Source organism: Nerophis ophidion, linkage group LG09 (assembly GCF_033978795.1).
Source record: "Nerophis ophidion isolate RoL-2023_Sa linkage group LG09, RoL_Noph_v1.0, whole genome shotgun sequence".
Lineage (NCBI taxonomy): Eukaryota > Metazoa > Chordata > Actinopteri > Syngnathiformes > Syngnathidae > Nerophis > Nerophis ophidion.
Window position 1 is genome coordinate 55,573,813 of NC_084619.1, and position 18,312 is coordinate 55,592,124.

At 41.3% G+C, this 18,312-nt stretch overlaps 2 protein-coding genes across 3 annotated transcripts in view; both read left to right on the forward strand.

Annotated features, from left to right (window-relative positions):
• The window catches only part of LOC133559485 (monocarboxylate transporter 12-B-like), a 43,889-nt gene extending 42,081 nt beyond the window's left edge, over positions 1 to 1,808 (forward strand). Inside the window, exon 9 of the mRNA XM_061911301.1 lies at positions 1,352 to 1,808. Within this exon, the coding sequence (XP_061767285.1) occupies positions 1,352 to 1,518 (167 nt within the window). The 3' untranslated portion in view covers positions 1,519 to 1,808. The remainder of the gene's footprint in view (positions 1 to 1,351) is intronic.
• Positions 1,809 to 8,179: 6,371 nt separating this feature from the next.
• On the forward strand, positions 8,180 to 18,154 carry LOC133559486 (aftiphilin-like). Of its 2 annotated transcripts, none has more exons than XM_061911302.1 (6): positions 8,180 to 8,340; positions 13,261 to 14,126; positions 14,204 to 14,310; positions 17,199 to 17,316; positions 17,402 to 17,472; positions 17,539 to 18,154. In XM_061911302.1, exons 2-5 carry the CDS (start codon positions 13,281 to 13,283, stop codon positions 17,432 to 17,434), a joined length of 1,104 nt encoding a protein of 367 aa, XP_061767286.1. In that variant the 5' UTR covers positions 8,180 to 8,340; positions 13,261 to 13,280; the 3' UTR covers positions 17,435 to 17,472; positions 17,539 to 18,154. The 2 variants fall into 2 exon arrangements, with proteins under 2 accessions (XP_061767286.1, XP_061767287.1); XM_061911303.1 differs by lacking the exon at positions 8,180 to 8,340 and adding an exon at positions 9,814 to 9,914.
• The last annotated feature ends 158 nt before the right edge of the window (positions 18,155 to 18,312 follow it).

The following is an 18,312-nucleotide window of genomic DNA, read 5'->3' on the forward strand; positions in this document are numbered from 1 at the left end:
TTTTACCGCGTGCCTTTGGTAAGCGCAGGGGTGAGAAGAGGTTTTAAATGAATTAGCGCACTGGCGGCAATTCAAGAAAATACGGTATATATATATATATATATATATATATATATATATATTTTTTTTTTTCTAAATTTTTTTTTATTTTGCAAAAAAAAAAAGATTTTTTTTTTTTTCGATAGGCATTCATTTTTAAATACTTTTTTAGGCTATCTTCATGCAACCATAGGACCTTTTCTTACCTGTTTTGAAAAACTTTCGATTCCAAAGTGATTCATAATTTTCAATAATTGTTTTAAAAAAAAAAGTTGTTTTTTTTCAAATTTTGCAAAAATACACGTTCACATCTACATATATATATATATATATATATATATATATATATATATATATATATATATATATATATATATATATATAGATGTGAACGTGTAGATGTTTTTATTCTTATTTTGTTATGTATATATGTATATGTTTTTGTTTTTATTTTGTTTTATATATATATATATATATATATATATATATATATATATATATATATATATATATATATATACATATATATTATTTATTTTTATTTTTATTTTTATTTTTTTGTAGGAATGTTTTTTTCCAAAATACATTTTTAGGCCATCTTCATGTGACCAGAAGAAACTTTTCTCACCCGTAACCTCCTTTTCAAAAAGTTTTGATTCTAAAGTGATTCATTATTTTCCCCCAAAAAATGTATTTTGCAAACTCTTGAAAAAAAAAAAAAATAATAATAATAATAATTATGTATATTTATTTATTCTTAATTTTTTTTTTGCAGGAATACATTTTTCAAAATACATTTTTAGGCAATCTCCATGTAACCAGAAGGAGTTTTTCTCACATGTAAACTATTTAGAAAAAGTTTTGAATCTAAAGTGACTCAGAATTGTTTTTTGTTTTTGTTTTATTTTTAGCAAAATTTTGGAGAGAAAAATTATTCTAATAAAAAATATTAATACATACATACATATACCGGTGTGTGTGTGTATATATATATGTGTATATATATGTATATATATATATATATATACTGTATATATATATATATATATATATATATACAGTATATATATATATATTGTAATGTTTGTATTTATTGTAATTTTTTCATTTTGTAGGAAAACATTTGTTTAAAGGCCATATTCATGCAACCAGTTTTCAAGAAGTACCAAATGATATATGACAAGAATCGGTTTGAACCGAGAAACATGTTCAAACAAGAATCGAATCTGAATCAGATTCCCAGGGATCGTCTCGAATCATTAGGTGCCCGAAGTGACCTCCCCTAACCGCGACCGTCATTGTGTCTCTCCAGGTTGGTTGGTGGACGTGACGGGAAACTACGCGGGAACCTTTTTCCTCAGCGGCACTACCTTCATATTCAGCTCGGTGGTTCTCGCCGTCGCCATGTTGGTCCGACACTCCTGGAAGACGAGCCTTTCCTGTCTCAAACGCGCTGAATGTCAACAAGACATCATCTGATGCTGAATATGTGTATTTATCTTGAAAAAAAAGAGGTGTTTTCTACATGGTACCTGCTCATATGTGTTGGGGTTAATGTCTGTGGGTGTAAGTTATAGTAAATACATAACAGTTACATGATGGACTGTGGATTGCTGTTAAGTCAATGTTGTTATCAATTATTCACTTGGTTTGGGGAAAATGTTCCATATTTTGTGCGTTTGCCATGTACAAAACCCAAAACCAGTGAAGTTGGCACGATTTATAATTCGTAAATAAAAACAGTTTACAAGAATTTGCCAATCATTTTCAACTTATATTCAATAGAACAGACTGCAAAGACAAGATATTTAATGTTCCAACTGAGAATTTTTTTTTTTTTCAAATAATCATCCATCCATCCATCCATCATCTTCCGCTTATCCGAGGTCGGGTCGCGGGGGCAACAGCCTAAGCAGGGAAACCCAGACTTCCCTCTCCCCAGCCACTTCGTCTAGCTCTTCCCGGGGGATCCCGAGGCGTTCCCAGGCCAGCCGGGAGACATAGTCTTCCCAACGTGTCCTGGGTCTTCCCCGTGGCCTCCTACCGGTTGGACGTGCCCTAAACACCTCCCTAGGGAGGCGTTCGGGTGGCATCCTGACCAGATGCCCGAACCACCTCATCTGGCTCCTCTCGATGTGAAGGAGCAGCGGCTTTACTTTGAGTTCCTCCCGGATGGCAGAGCTTCTCACCCTATCTCTAAGGGAGAGCCCCGCCACACGGCGGAGGAAACTCATTTCGGCCGCTTGTACCCGTGATCTTATCCTTTCGGTCATGACCCAAAGCTCATGACCATAGGTGAGGATGGGAACGTAGATCGACCGGTAAATTGAGAGCTTTGCCTTCCAGCTCAGCTCCTTCTTCACCACAACGGACCGGTACAACGTCCGCATTACTGAAGACGCCGCACCGATCCGCCTGTTGATCTCACGATCCACTCTTCCCTCACTCGTGAACAAGACTCCTAGGTACTTGAACTCCTCCACTTGGGGCAGGGTCTCCTCCCCAACCCGGAGATGGCACTCCACCCTTTTCCGGGCGAGAACCATGGACTCGGACTTGGAGGTGCTGATTCTCATTCCGGTCGCTTCACACTCGGCTGCGAACCGATCCAGCGAGAGCTGAAGATCCCGGTCAGATGAAGCCATCAGGACCACATCATCTGCAAAAAGCAGAGACCTAATCCTGCGGTTACCAAACCGGAACCCCTCAACGCCTTGACTGCGCCTAGAAATTCTGTCCATAAAAGTTATGAACAGAATCGGTGACAAAGGACAGCCTTGGCGGAGTCCAACCCTCACTGGAAATGTGTTCGACTTACTGCCGGCAATGCGGACCAAGCTCTGGCACTGATCGTACAGGGAACGGACCGCCACAATAAGACAGTCCGATACCCCATACTCTCTGAGCACTCCCCACAGGACTTCCCGAGGGACACGGTCGAATGCCTTCTCCAAGTCCACAAAGCACATGTAGACTGGTTGGGCAAACTCCCATGCACCCTCAAGAACCCTGCCGAGAGTATAGAGCCGGTCCACAGTTCCACGACCAGGACGAAAACCACACTGTTCCTCCTGAATCCGAGGTTCGACTATCCGACGTAGCCTCCTCTCCAGTACACCTGAATAAACCTTACCGGGAAGGCTGAGGAGTGTGATCCCACGATAGTTGGAACACACCCTCCGGTCCCCCTTCTTAAAGAGAGGAACCACCACCCCGGTCTGCCAATCCAGAGGTACCGCCCCCGATGTCCACGCGATGCTGCAAAGTCTTGTCAACCAAGACAGCCCCACAGCATCCAGAGCCTTAAGGAACTCCGGGCGGATCTCGTCCACCCCTGGGGCCTTGCCACCGAGGAGCTTTTTAACTACCTCAGCGACCTCAGCCCCAGAAATAGGAGAGTCCGCCACAGATTCCCCAGGCACTGCTTCCTCATAGGAAGACGTGTTGGTGGGATTGAGGAGGTCTTCGAAGTATTCCTTCCACCTGTCCACAACATCCGCAGTCGAGGTCAGCAGAACACCATCCGCACCATACACGGTGTTGATAGTGCACTGCTTCCCCTTACTGAGGCGGCGGACGGTGGTCCAGAATCGCTTCGAAGCCGTCCGGAAGTCGTTTTCCATAGCTTCCCCGAACTCTTCCTATGTCCGAGTTTTTGCCTCCGCGACCGCTGAAGCTGCACACCGCTTGGCCTGTCGGTACCTGTCCACTGCCTCCGGAGTCCTATGAGCCAAAAGGACCCGATAGGACTCCTTCTTCAGCTTGACGGCATCCCTCACCGCTGGTGTCCACCAAGGGGTTTTAGGATTGCCGCCCCGACAGGTACCAACTACCTTGCGGCCACAGCTCCGATCTGCCGCCTCGACAATAGAGGTGCGGAACATGGTCCACTCGGACTCAATGTCCAGCACCTCCCTCGTGACATGTTCAAAGTTCTTCCGGAGGTGGGAATTGAAACTTTGTCTGACAGGAGACTCTGCCAGACGTTCCCAGCAGACCCTCACAATGCGTTTGGGCCTCCCAGGTCTGTCCGGCATCCTCCCCCACCATCGCAGCCAACTCACCACCAGGTGGTGATCGGTAGAAAGCTCCGCCCCTCTCTTCACCCGAGTGTCCATAACATGAGGCCGCAAATCCGATGACACAACTACAAAGTCGATCATGGAACTGCGGCCTAGGGTGTCCTGGTGCCAAGTGCACATATGGACACCCTTATGTTTGAACATGGTGTTTGTTATGGACAAACTGTGACGAGCACAAAAGTCCAATAACAAAACACCACTCGGGTTCAGATCCGGGCGGCCATTCTTCCCGATCACGCCTCTCCAGGTTTCACTGTCGTTGCCAACGTGAGCGTTGAAGTCTCCCAGTAGGACAAGGGAATCACCCGGGGGAGCACTTTCCAGTACTCCCTCGAGCGTTCCCAAAAAGGGTGGGTACTCTGAACTGCTGTTCGGTGCGTAACCACAAACAACAGTCAGGACCCGTCCCCCCACCCGAAGACGGAGGGAGGCTACCCTTTCGTCCACCGGGTTGAACTCCAACGTACAGGCTTTGAGCCGGGGGGAAACAAGAATTGCCACCCCAGCCCGTCGCCTCTCACTGCCGGCAACGCCAGAGTGGAAGAGGGTCAAATCCCTCTCGAGATAAGTGGTTCCAGAGCCCTTGCTGTGCGTCGAAGTGAGTCCGACTATATCCAGCCGGAATTTCTCGACTTCGCGCACTAGCTCAGGCTCTTTCCCCCCCAGTGACGTGACGTTCCACGTCCCAAGAGCTAGCTTCTGTAGCCGAGGATCGGACCGCCAAGTGCCCTGCCTTCGGTTGTCGCCCAGCTCACAATGCACCCGACCTCTATGGCCCCTGCTATGGGTGGTGAGCCCATTGGAGGGGTGACCCACGTTGCCTCTTCGGGCTGTGCCCGGCCGGGCCCCATGGGAACAGGCCCGGCCACCAGGCGCTCGCCATCGTGCCCCACCTCCGGGCCTGGCTCCAGAGCGGGGCCCCGGTGACCCGCGTCCGGGCGAGGGAAATCTGGGTCCATGATGTTTCTTCTTCATAAAGGTCTTCGAGCTGCTCTTTGTCTGATCCCTCACCGAGAACCTGTTTGCCTTGGGAGACCCTACCAGGGGGCTTTATGCCCCCGGACAACATAGCTCCTAGGATCATTGGGACACGCAAACTCCTCTACCACGATAAGGTTGCAGCTCAGAAATAATCATTGACTTAGAATTTAATGGCAACATCACATTGCAAAAAAGTTGGCTCAGGGGGATTTTTACCAGAGTGTTACATGGCCTTTCCTTTTAACAACACTCAGTAAACCTTTGGGAACTGAGGAGACCAATTTTTGAAGCTTTTCTTGCTTGATGTACAGCTTAAGGTGTTCAACAGTCCGGGGTCTCCGTTGTGCTATTTTAGGCTTCATAATGGGGCCACACATTTTCAATGGGAGACAGGTCTGGACTACAGACAGGCCAGTCTAGTACCCACACTCTTTTACTATGAAGCCACGCTGTTGTAACACGTGGCTTGGCATTGTCTTGCTAAAATAAGCAGGGGTGTCAATGATAACGTTGCTAGGATGGCAACACATGTTGCTCCAAAACCTGTATGTACCTTTCAGCATTAATGGTGCCTTCACAGATGTGTAAGTTACCCATGCCTTGGGCACTAATGCACCCCCATACCATCACAGATGCTGGCTTTTGATCTTTGCGCCTCTAACAATCTGGATGGTTCTTTTCCTCTTTGGTCCATAGGACACAACGTCCACAGTTTCCATGAACAATTTCAAATGTGGACTCATCAGACCATAGAACACTTTTCCACTTTGCATCAGTCCATCTTATATGAGCTCGAGCCCAGCGAATCCGGCAGCGTTTCTGGGTGTTGTTGATTAATGCCTTTCGCTTTGCATTGTTGCGTTTCAACAGTAACTGTAGTTACTGACAGTGGTTTTCGGAAGTGTTCCTGAGCTCATACAGTATGGTGATATCCTTTACAAACTGATGTCACTTGTTGATACAGTACCGCCAGAGGGATCAAAGGTCTGTAATATCATCGCTTACGTGCACTGAAGATTCTCTGAAACTTTTGATATTACGCACCATAGATGGTGAAATCCCTAAATTCCTTGCAATAGCTCGTTGAGAAATGTTGTTCCTAAACTGTTTAACAGTTTGTTCACAAAGTGGTGACCCTCGCCCCGTCCTTGTTTGTGAATGACTGAGCATTTAATGAAAGCTGCTTTTATAACCAACCATGGTTCCTGTTCCCAATTAGCCTGTTCACCTGTGGGATGTTCCAAACAAGTGTTTGACGAGCATTCCTCAACTCTCTCAGTCTTTTTTGTCACTTGTGCCAGCTTTTTGTAACATGTTGCGGGCCTCAAACTGTGTAGTAATTCAATCAATGAATGTAAAGAAAAAATAAATATATTTATGAATTAATATTAACACTTTAATGAGTGGGGCCCTTTTGGATCCCCAAGACATTTAGTGTGTTTTTTTCATTGTTTGTCATTGCTCAAAAAATAATAATAAATCTAAATCAATGTAGTTATAAATTATTGACCTATTCAAGGCTCCAATTACTTAACATCAAATATTTCACTTTGAATTTTTTTTTTTGTGGAACATTTTGGGGTATTTGTGTGTTATCAAAACCAAGGTTTTGTTTGAAAAAGAACATATAAAAAAACTTATAATCAACGATCATATCTGAAAATGATGTAAAGATTCAAGCATAGATTATACATGACTTAATTTTCAACACTTTTATGAGTGGTGCCCTTTTGGATCCTCAATACCTCCATTCTATATTTTAAAACTGTCTGTACCCAAAAAAAAAAAAAAAAAAAATGAATCATATTTTCATATTTTTTTAATTATGGACTTATTCAAGGCTTCAAGTATTTCACATCAAATATTACACTTGGTTGCATATTTTGTGTTGTTTCTCTTTTTTTCTTTTTTTTTTTTGCCAAAATGGCATACAATATTAAAATTTTTTTAAATCCTACTTTTTATCCACGGGTAGATCTGGAGGTGATGTAAAAAAAAAAATTTAAATGCTATTTTTAATCCACGGATATATCTGGGGGTGACTTAGAAAAATAGCACTGATATTTAAAAAATAAATTTATATAAAAAATAAAAAATAAATTTATAATTTTCATGTAAATTAATTTTAAAACTGTTATTACTTGTCCAGGGTGTACCCGCCTTCCGCCCGATTGTAGCTGAGATAGGTTGTGATATATATATAATATCTATATATATATGTGTGTGTGTGTGTATATATATGTATGTATATATGTATATATGTGTGTATATGTATATATGTGTGTATATATATATACATATATATGTGTGCATAGATATATATATATATTTATGTATATATATATATACACACACATATATATGTGTGTGTATATATACATATATATATATACATATTTGTCTGTATACATATGTATGTATCAATCAATCAATCAATGTTCATTTATATAGCCCTAAATCACTAGCGTCTCAAAGGGCTGCACAAACCACAACAACATCCTCGGTAGGCCCACATAAGGGCAAGGAAAACTCACACCCAGTGGGACGTCGGTGACAATGAGGACTATGAGAACCTTGGAGAGGACCACATATGTGGGCACCCCCCCCCCTTTATATATATATATATATATATATATATATATATATATACATATATATGTGTGTGTGTATATACATATATATGTGTGTGTGTGTATATATATATGTATCTAAACATACATATATATATATATACATATTGTATTTGGTTGTGAAAATGAAAAATAATAAAATGGCCCCCGCATCTTTTCACTTTTCAGTGTGTGGCCCTCAGTGGAAAAAGTTTGGACACCCCTGCTGTTAAACCTGCTTGCAGAATAAATACAGTGGCAGTAAAAAAACAAAACAATAATATTTGTTTAACTTGAACCAATCATTCCATTTATGAAATCATAAATGTGCTTATTTCTATACTTAACTAACCCCAGTAATAGCTTTAACGCCTTGTAGTTGCCCTTGTGTCCACCAGATAGCGGTGTACAGCCAACGCGTTGTTCCGCTCAACCTGGGCACCGACAACGATCGTCTATTTACGACACGCTGTCGACTAGGAGCATAATAGAAGCCCTGGTAGATGCGCTTCCTTGTCACACGGAAACGACTTACAAGTGGGAGCTCTTACTCTGGTGGTTTATACGTGAGGTTAACGGTGGCTTCCTGACTCAGTTAACATTTCGAGGAGCAAGGTGGATAATAAAAGGTATATTTATTCATATTTTATTGTGTCAGTACGTTTAGCTGCTAGTAACACTGTTAGTTAGTGCTGGGGTTTATTGTTTATAGTCGACCGGACGCTTGTTAACCGGCTAAACTAGCCAGCTAGCTAACGTGAGCTAACCAACCTGCGTCTCCTTAGCAACATAACGGAATTTAGTCGTATTCTTCTTATTTATTGTTGTTGTTTTCCGGTAAAAGTGTAGCTTCGCAATAGTTAGTCTGTTTTTCAAGCGTCATTATGTGTTCAGACACCTGAGCTCCACAGCTTAGTGGTGATGCTAATCTACTTAATAATACTAGCAGGGATGCTAGTTGTTGTTTTGATTATAGAATACCTTATTTCCTTTAATTGCCGCCCGGGCGCTAATTAATTTAAAATCTCTTCTCACCTCTGCGCATACCAAAGGCATGCGGTAAAAGTAAGAATGCGCTAATTATTTTAAAACCTCTTCTCACTCTGGCACTTACCAAAGGCACCCGGTAAAAATTTGAGTGTGATGTAAGCTTGGACCTTAAATCCTACTGAATAGCTCTTAATCTTCTTCCCTTTATGCGATTTCAAATTACAGGTATTGAAATCAGCCTCCTCCATTTTGAAAATGATGACAGGGACGTCACAAGTTTGACCAGGCGGTAATACTAAGCATGCGCTAATTATTTTGGGAAGCGAGATTGACCCGGCAGTAATTCAAGGCAGGCGCATACTATATGCCCTGCAGAAATTCAAGGACATAAGGTAATATCCTGTCATTTACAGAATTGTCTAACAAAAGGAATAACTATTAATCGCGTGTGTTGACAACACATATATACTATATGTGTACTAGAAGAGGCAATGCCTGAAGGAATTGGTGTGTGAATGCTCCAATTAGGGCCGGGCGATATGGCCTTTTTTTAATACCTTGATATTTTTAGGCCGTAACGCGATACACGATATATATCACAATATTTTGCCTTAGCCTTGAATGAACACAATTCACAGCAGTATGATGATTGTATGTGTCTACATTAAAACATTCTTCTTCATACCACATTAATATATGCTTATTTTAAACTTACATGCAGAGAGGGAAATCCCAAGTAAGTCAATTGACCAAAACTGCATTTATTAAACAGTTACTAAGCAGTGGCACAAACATTCATGTCATTTCCAAAACAAAAAGTGCAAGATTGTCAGAGACATTTTAAAACAAGCTATTAGTGCACCTTTGTGCATGATGTCACTAAGATGACATATCAAAACAACACTAAATTAAAGTGCACTTTTTGGACAGAACGCCACTACAAAAGTTTAAAACAAAAAAAGTGCACTTTTGTGCATGATGGCACAAAATATATTTCAATAACTGTCAAATAAAAAATGAGCTGCATAATAGGAAATCAAATAGTGTATGTCCATCGCTATGTGGTAGGTTCCTGCGGACGTTATCTCCTGTTGTTGACTATTTTTTTTCATAAGGTGTTGATGTGGAAATGGTTGCCTCGGCATTTTGTTGGTGTGGCACCGAACGGAGATGTTGACATGCGGAGTTTCAAGGCCTCTTCATTCTCTAGCAGGTGACTTTTCAAATGATGCTACAGATTAGCAGTAATGCTACTTTTTGTAGCAACGCTTTTGCCCCACACTTGACAAATTACGGTTGTCTGTTCCAACATATTCCGCTTGAAGCCAAACCACCGCAAGACAACGGACCCCCTGCTGTTTTTTTGGGGAATTAATTCTTCCCTCATTTCTTACCAGATTTGCACCTTCTTTCTCTCGTATTACCACTCGCACCACAGCTAACTTTACCCCTGCTGCTACCTCTCTGCTCCGCGAGGGCGTATACGTATGTGACGTCTGTAAGAAGGTGCGCTTGTTTTATGTCTCTGTGAGAAGGAGAGACAAGAAAGAGTGAGAAGAGCCTGTAGTGTAATTCTCACAGCTAAAAGCAACTGCGTGAAGACGTATACTCGAATGTCACGATATAGTCATTTTCTAAATCGCACTGAGACATTCCCTCGATATATCGAGTATATTCTATACATCGTCCAGCCCTAGCTCCAATGCTAAAGTTGAAGTGGAATGCTGACAGAATGTAGTATGAATGTAAGAATAGGTTGAATGTTAAAATGGTTTGAATGTTAAAGGCCTACTGAAATGAGATTTTCTAATTTAAACGGGGATAGCAGGTCCATTCTATGTGTCATACTTGATCATTTTGCGATATTGCCATATTTTTGCTGAAAGGATTTAGTAGAGAACATCCACGATAAAGTTTGCAACTTTTGGTGCTGATAAAAAAGCTTTGCTTGTACCGGAAGTAGCAGACAATATGCGCATGACGTCATGGGTTGTAGAACTCCTCAGATCTGAACATTGTTTACAATAATGGCCACCAGCAGCGAGAGCGATTTGGACGGAGAAAGCGACAATTTCCCCATTAATTTGAGCGAGGATGAAAGATTTGTGGATGAGGAAAGTGAGGGTGAAGGACTAGGGGGAAAAAAAGACTATACAGTGTGAGCGATTCAGATGTTATTAGACAAATTTACTAGGATAATTCTGGAAAATCCCTTATCTGCTTATTGTGTTACTAGTGTTTTAGTGAGATTATATGGTCGTACCTGTACAACCTGAAGGTCGGCCCCGCACCTTTCTTCAGCACCTACGACGGGTGTTGGCGATGCCCATCTCTGCCCTTCGCAAGGAACCCTCTTCAAAACACGATCTTTTGAAATGATAGCTGCATAATACACTGTACTTTGTGTGTGTGGTCCAATCCAACCGTGTTCGCTTGACTGCTCTGTTCCATAGCAAAGCTTCACCGTCATCTTTCGGTAATGTAAACAATGAAACACCGGCTGTGTTTGTGTTGCTAAAAGCGGCCGCAATAAACCGCTTCCCACCTACAGCTTTCTTCTTTGATGTCTCCATTACTCATTGAACAAATTGCAAAAGATTCAGCAACACAGATGTCCATAATACTGTGGAATTATGCGATGAAAACAGACGACTTACAGCTGGGAACGATGCTGGAACAAAATGTCCTCTACAATGCGTGACGTCACGCGCACGCGTCATCATACCGAGACGTTTCAGCAGGATTTTTCGGCGCGAAATTTAAAATTGCACTTTAGTAAGTTAATCTGGCCTTATTGGCATGTGTTGAAATGTTAAGATTTCATCATTGATGCATAAACTATCAGACTGCGTGGTCGGTAGTAGTGGGTTTTAGTAGGCCTTTAAAGAGTTTGAATATCCAAGAAAACCGGAATTTTGTTTGGAACTTGGGAAAGTGTTAGTTTGAATGTCCAGCATGAGTGGAATGGTTTGAATAGGTTGAAAAATGGGTGAATTGTGCAACTTGGAAAAATGTCCCATTCATTTCAATGGGAGATTCCTGGAAATTTGGGGAAAAGGAGGGTTTTTTGGAAAATGATTAGAAGCGTGAATGTCCTGAGTGAGCTGAATTGGTCGGTGTTGGAATTGTTGAAATCGGGCTAGAAATGTTGAAGTAGACATGGTATTAGTAAAAATCGGAAATTTTTTTTAACATGGAAAAAGGGTAGTTTGAATTTCCAGAATGGTGGAATGTGTTGAAGGTGGAATGGTTTGTATTTGAATAAGTTGAAAAATGTGGGAATTTGGTTAACTTGGGAAAATGTCCCATTCATTTCAATGGGAACTTCCTGGAATTTTGTGAAAAGCGGGATTTTTAAAAAAATGATTAGGAGCATTAATGTTCTAAATGAGCTGAATTGGTTGAGGTTGGAATTGTTTGAATTCGGCAAGAAATGTTGAAGTAGTAAATGGTATTAGGGGATTTCGGGAACAGTTTTCTGTACTTGAGGAAAAATGTAATTTGAATTTCCAGAATGGTGGAAAGGTTTGAATAGGTTGAAAAATGTGGGAATTGTGTAAGTTTGAAAAATAGCCAATTAATTTTGAATGGGGAAAATGCAAAAAAAAAAAAAGGAATTATGGGAAATCCGGGATCTTTTTTTAGAATCGTTGAATTAAAGCACACATGTCCTGATCAGGCTTGATATTTTGAAGTCGAAACAGTTTCAATCAGATGAAAAATATGGAAGTCGTGGAACTTAAAGGAATGTCACATTGATTTCAATGGGAATTTCAGAAAAAATTGGGAATTTGGGGAAAAGCAGTATTTTTTTTTTTTAATTGTATAAAACTTGAATGGTCTGAATGAGATGAAATGGTTGCTGTTGAATTTTTTTTTTAATCAGTCAAGAAATGTTGAAGTATTAACATGTTGAATTGAGAACTGGTATTACAGAATTTCTGGAAAACCGGGAATTTTTCCAGTTAGGAGGAATGATTTGACCTTGGAACAGTTGAAATGCTTTAAAAAAATGTGGAAGGAGTAGTCACCAGATAAAAGGGTCAAAACCGGGCTTTGGAAAACCAGGAATTATGTAAAATCCTGTATATGTTTTGAAGTTGGAAAAAAATAGTTTACATTTCCAGGATGTTGCAATGTGTTGAAGGTGGAATGGTCTGAATTGGTTGAAAAATGTGAAAATGGGGAAAGTTTCAAAAATGGCCAATTCATTTTAAATGGGTAAAAATGTCCCGGAAAACCTGTAATTCTGGCAAATCTGGAAAGCCCGCAATTCCTGAATAGGTTGAACAGTTTGAAGTTGGAACTGTTTGAATCAGGTGAAAAATTTGGAAGGTAGTGCGCACCAAAATCAGGAAGAGGAGAAGGAACATGAAAACTACAGAAGCTCCTGGGTGCAAAAAAGAAGATAAAAAACATTGATTTAAAAAAAAATTCAATCGTCCGCAACACAAAACTCTAATTCATTGACAAAATAGATTTATCATCCAAGTCTAGTAAGTTTATTTTGTCAATTAATTTCCCATCCATTAACTTTGTGTTTATCTGTTGTCCTCCAGGTGAATGAAGCCTTCAAGTCATGCTAGAAGAAGCAATGGAGCCAGAAGTTCTGTCCTATCAGCACGCACCAGCTCCCCTTCCATTAGACGGTGACACCGGGGAGGCGGGATCAGAGGAAGAAGATTTTGGGGCATTTGCCTATGGCCTCGCTGCTTCCGCTCACCCACCTTTCCTCAAGTCCGGCTTTCGACTCCGGACAGACCACTCCAGCAGGGACGAGGTAAAAGTAGGACGGCCCTCTTGGCACCTCACAAACGGCTACTGCGGCGCTGCGGAGGAAACGGGGTTCGCCGACTTCACTGTATTTACAGAGCAGGCAGCTCACCCGTGGTGCTGCGGCTTTGCTCCACTGGGTGGCGCCGCCGTGGGGACCAAGCTCTCCAGCAGTTTGAGGGAAGGACGCCAGGTGGTCATGGACGCCGAGCCCAGATCTTGCTGCCAAAATGGCTCATCTCAGGACAAGTCTCGCCAAACGGCCACGTTACAGGAGGAGCACGTCCTAAACAAGTCCACTGCGGAGGACCTGGACTCTCTCTACGAAGATGTCTCTTTTGAGGGTCCGTCTGAGGACTCCGAACCAAACGTGTCCTCCCTCGCCTCCCATGGGGATCAGACCGGTGATGAAGACGAGTCGCTGTCAGAGTGGGACCTGTGTAGTCACCCTGGCGACTGGGCTGCATCTCAGGGAACTACCTCCAATAATGAAACGTTTGACAATGGCGTTGACGGAGAGACGCGGGGTCTCCCTCCGAGTGACAGCTTTGCAGATTTCTGTTCAGCCACGACACAGGAAGATGGCGACGGGACATGGGCGGAGTTTAAAGACACTCGGAGCAAGCTTGTCGATCAAGTCGGCAGCCTCCAGGTGGTTAAGGACACTAAGGAGGACCACAGCTGTGCGGACATGTCAATTGCTAACTTAATTTTTGTCATGTCCAACAGTTCCTCCAGGCTTCCTTCCCAGAGGAGGAGGTCCCACTCGAGGAGGACAATGTTCCCAGCCTGGGTGCTCTGCTTCATCCTCAGGAGGAGGAGCACACATCTCAGGGGTATGCAAAAACCACAAGACCATGCACAGCCCTCAGAAAACTTTTTATTTAACAAGACTACAGAAGGTCAACTTGAAAATATACTTTAGAGTAGTCAATGTACGGCAGAGTAGATTTACTGTACTTTCCGGGCTATAGAGCGCGCCATATTATAGAAGAAATAAAAATTTTTACCTGTATTATCCGCACAGGACCATAAGTTGCAAATGTATGAAAGATTTTGTAAAAATTCATTTACATACCTTAATTGTTTCCAAACGATCTCTGTAACACGGCAGTAAAACGGCTGATCAAACAAAACAGAAGTCATCATCATGGACCCACTGGCTCCGCAAGTTAGCTCTCCAATCAGCTAAACAGACTCAATAACTCCCCGATGACGTTTTGGTGAATTTACAAAAAGTAATACAATACAAAAAGAATGCCTTTGTAAGTTAATAATAGTAACACAGACACTTGTAGACGTGCTAGCAAATTAGCTAAGGCTAACAACGCTAGCTTCATTACATTACGATGGCATATACAAATATGCATGAAAACACTGCTACAGATATTTAGTAAGTAAGAATTGTTTTAGTGTAAAAGTTACAAACTTTGCTTGGAGTGATGACTGAAGAATCAATACGAGTAGAAACGCTATGGACGGTTACACTTCCTGTTCAAAGCATTAAAACAGAAAGTGCATTATCAACTCTTCCAAAAGATTGCGTCGTAGCAGAAATAATACGACACTTTTTCGGTGTCTGTTGAAAACTTCTTGTTGAAGACAAAAAGTCACTGCCTGTAGCGAAGAAAAATCTATAAATTAACCGCAACGTTTTATAGGCGGCAGTGTTCGAAGCATCGGAAAAAAGTAACGGCTTATAGCCCTGAAAATATGATACTATTGTGATACTATTAACTAGAGATGTCCGATAATATCGGACTGCCGATATTTTCGGCTGATAAATGCTTTAAAATGTAATATCGGAAATTATCGGTATCTGTTTCAAAAAGTTAAATTTATGACTTTTGAAAACGCCCCTGTACGGAGTGGTACACGGACTTAGGGAGAAGTACAGAGCAGTTGCGTCTTCCAGTCATACTTGCCAACCCTCCTGATTCTCCCGGGAGACTCCCGAATTTCAGTGCCACTCCCGAAAATACCCGGGGGCAACCATTCTCCCAAATTTCTTCCAATTTCCACCCAGACAACAATATTTGGGGGCGTGCCTTAAAGGCACTGCCTTTGCATGCCGGCCCGGTCACATGATATCTAAGGCACACACACAAATGAATGCAATCATACTTGGTCGACAGCCATACAGGTCACAGTGAGGGTGGCCGTATAAACAACTTTAACACTGTTACAAATATGCGCCACACTGTGAACCCACACCAAACAAGAATGACAAACACATTTCGGGAGAACATCCGCACCGTAACACAACATAAACACAACACAACAGATGCCCAGAAGCCCTTGCAGCACTAACTCTTCCGGGACGCTACAATATACACCCCCCGCTACCCCCAAAGTTCCCACCTCAACCTCCTCCTGCTCTCTCAGGGAGAGCATATGCCAAATTCCAAGCTGTTTGTGTTGAGGCATGTTAAAAAAAATAATGCACTCTGTGACTTCGATTAGATAGATAGATAGATAGATAGTACTTTATTGATTCCTTCAGGAGAGTTCCTTCAGGAAAATTATAATTCCAGCAGCAGTGTACAGAGTTGAGATCAATTTAAATAAAAGTAAAAAGTAAATAATGGGGGTTTAAAAGGAAACAAAATAGAGAAATATTACAAAAAGAATAAAAAAATAAATAAATAAATAAAATTTAAAAAAAACAAAAAAACAATGGGAATAACAATATAACAGTAAAATAAGAATATAACAAGACAAAGTAGGCAGTAGTGACCATGTTATGAAAACGTATTGCACTGTTAATGTTTTGCAGTGCCAAAATACAGCACTATGTCATCAGTTTCTGATTTATTAAATTGTATAACAGTGCAAAATATTGCTCATTTGTAGTGGTATTTCTTGAACTATTTGGGAAAAAAAGATATAAAAATAACTAAAAACTTGTTGAAAAATAAACAAGCGATTCAATTATAAATAAAGATTTCTACATATAGAAGTAATCATCAACTTAAAGTGCCCTCTTTGGGGATTTTAATAGAGATCCATCTGGATTCATGAACTTAATTCTAAACATTTCTTCACAAAATAAGAAATATTCAACATCAATATTTATGGAACATGTCCACAAAAAATCTAGCTGTCAACACTGATTATTGCATTGTTGCATTTCTTTTAACAGTTTTTTGAACTTACATTCATGTTTTGTTGAAGTATTATTCAATAAATATATTTATAAAGGATTTTTGAATTGTTGCTATTTTTAGAATATTTAAAAAAAAATCTCACGTACCCCCTGGCATACCTTCAAGCACCCCCAGGGGTACGCGTACCCCCATTTGAGAACCACTGCTCTATCACAATTAAAACTAAAGTTTGCTTCACGGATTTTTTCATACTTGTGAGCGCCATTAATTTTACTCCTCACAAATAGTCTGTAATTTAAGTCCACAGCTATTCCCTCCGTCTTTTTGGAACTCATATTGAGTTATCAAAATGGGCAAAACTTGTCAAAAGGCGGGAAAAAAAAAACAGAAAAGCCACACCCGCTGAAGTGACTAGTAGTGTACTGTACTACCCAGCAACTAACACAGAGGGCCCCCGCCTTTCCAAAAGTGGGTCACAACTAAAGGAGTTTGTAAATGGAAGTTTCACTATTTATTTAGTGTTGTTCCTTACAAGGTATACTGTAATTAAATGTTTACTAAAATGTGACAGTACACACATAAAAGAGTGCACTTTACATTATGGTTTCTTTCACCAGGGTACAGCGAGGCTTTTGGCGCCCCCACCAGGACATCCACAGTGCAGCAGGCCTGAAGTTTCAATGGGGCGCTTCCCACGCCAACAGGACGCTCCTCAGGTGTCTTGGCGTGCACACGGTGAATTTATTGTTTCCCTATACATCACTGTAAACACTTTTATCAGGGTTTCTTTGTCATTACTCATGCTTTTGAAACATTTTAGCTGGCGAGGCAGGAGCCCAAGAAGGACTGTTAGCCAGGAGCTCAAACATACACCTCATGAACTCAGCGCAAGTATGTGCCACCTGACTTTTCCAGAACTTGACTTTGTGGATGATTTAATATTGCTATCTCTTGCAGCTCATCACCAGCCTGCTGGATGGGAGCAACCCCGTTCTCAGTTCTCAGGGGTTCTTGGTTAGAGCAGCCGTGAAGTACCTGGACTCTCCTGATGATACATTTTTAGTGCGTACTCGACCTTCTGCAGGACATGTTTTCTCCTTCCGAGTATTCACATTGTCTCCTCGCTTCCCAGCCCTGGTTGGGAAACACTTTTAAAAACGTGTTTGTTTTTACCACAATCCAAAAAGTGCAGTCAAAGCAATCCACTACGGAAACACTGTGCCCACCTCCTTTAGCTCGCTATTTTGCACTTTTATTTTTTGTCTTGTTTTACCATCAATATATTATTATTTATGTATTTATTATTACAGTATTTATTCACCGCCTGTCAACTGATGCATCAACTGCATTATAATGCTAACAACTCATTAGCTCCCAGTTTAATAATATTGATCTTTTTCCATGATAATGTGTGCCTTTATGCCACCAATTGTAAACTTCTTTTTTTGCTCCAACAAATTTGCATAAAACTTGTTTTTCTTTTTGAAACACATTCAGGTTTACTGCTGGAATCCAAATGGAAAACACTGCAATAAGATGCTCGTACATACGGAAATAAATCAGATGATCCTCATGGCTGGTTTGTTTTTAGTTTTGAACGGTTACAAACGTGATTGATAAGCAGCTATACCGAATGCCAGCTGGTGTGGCTGCGATAGTACGTTGTGTAAACCTCATTCCATTGGTTGGACAACCTCGGGTTTTAGCCCACTGGTGGGCTCTGTTCAACTC

Coding starts and splice junctions, on each gene's coding strand:
- LOC133559486 (XM_061911302.1), top strand. CDS start 13,281: ATGCTAGAAGAAGCAATGGAGCCAGAAGTTCTGTCCTATCAGCACGCA. Junction 14,127..14,203: donor ATCAAGTCGGCAGCCTCCAG/GTGGTTAAGGAC, acceptor CATGTCCAACAG/TTCCTCCAGGCTTCCTTCCC. Junction 14,311..17,198: donor GAGGAGCACACATCTCAGGG/GTATGCAAAAAC, acceptor TTCTTTCACCAG/GGTACAGCGAGGCTTTTGGC.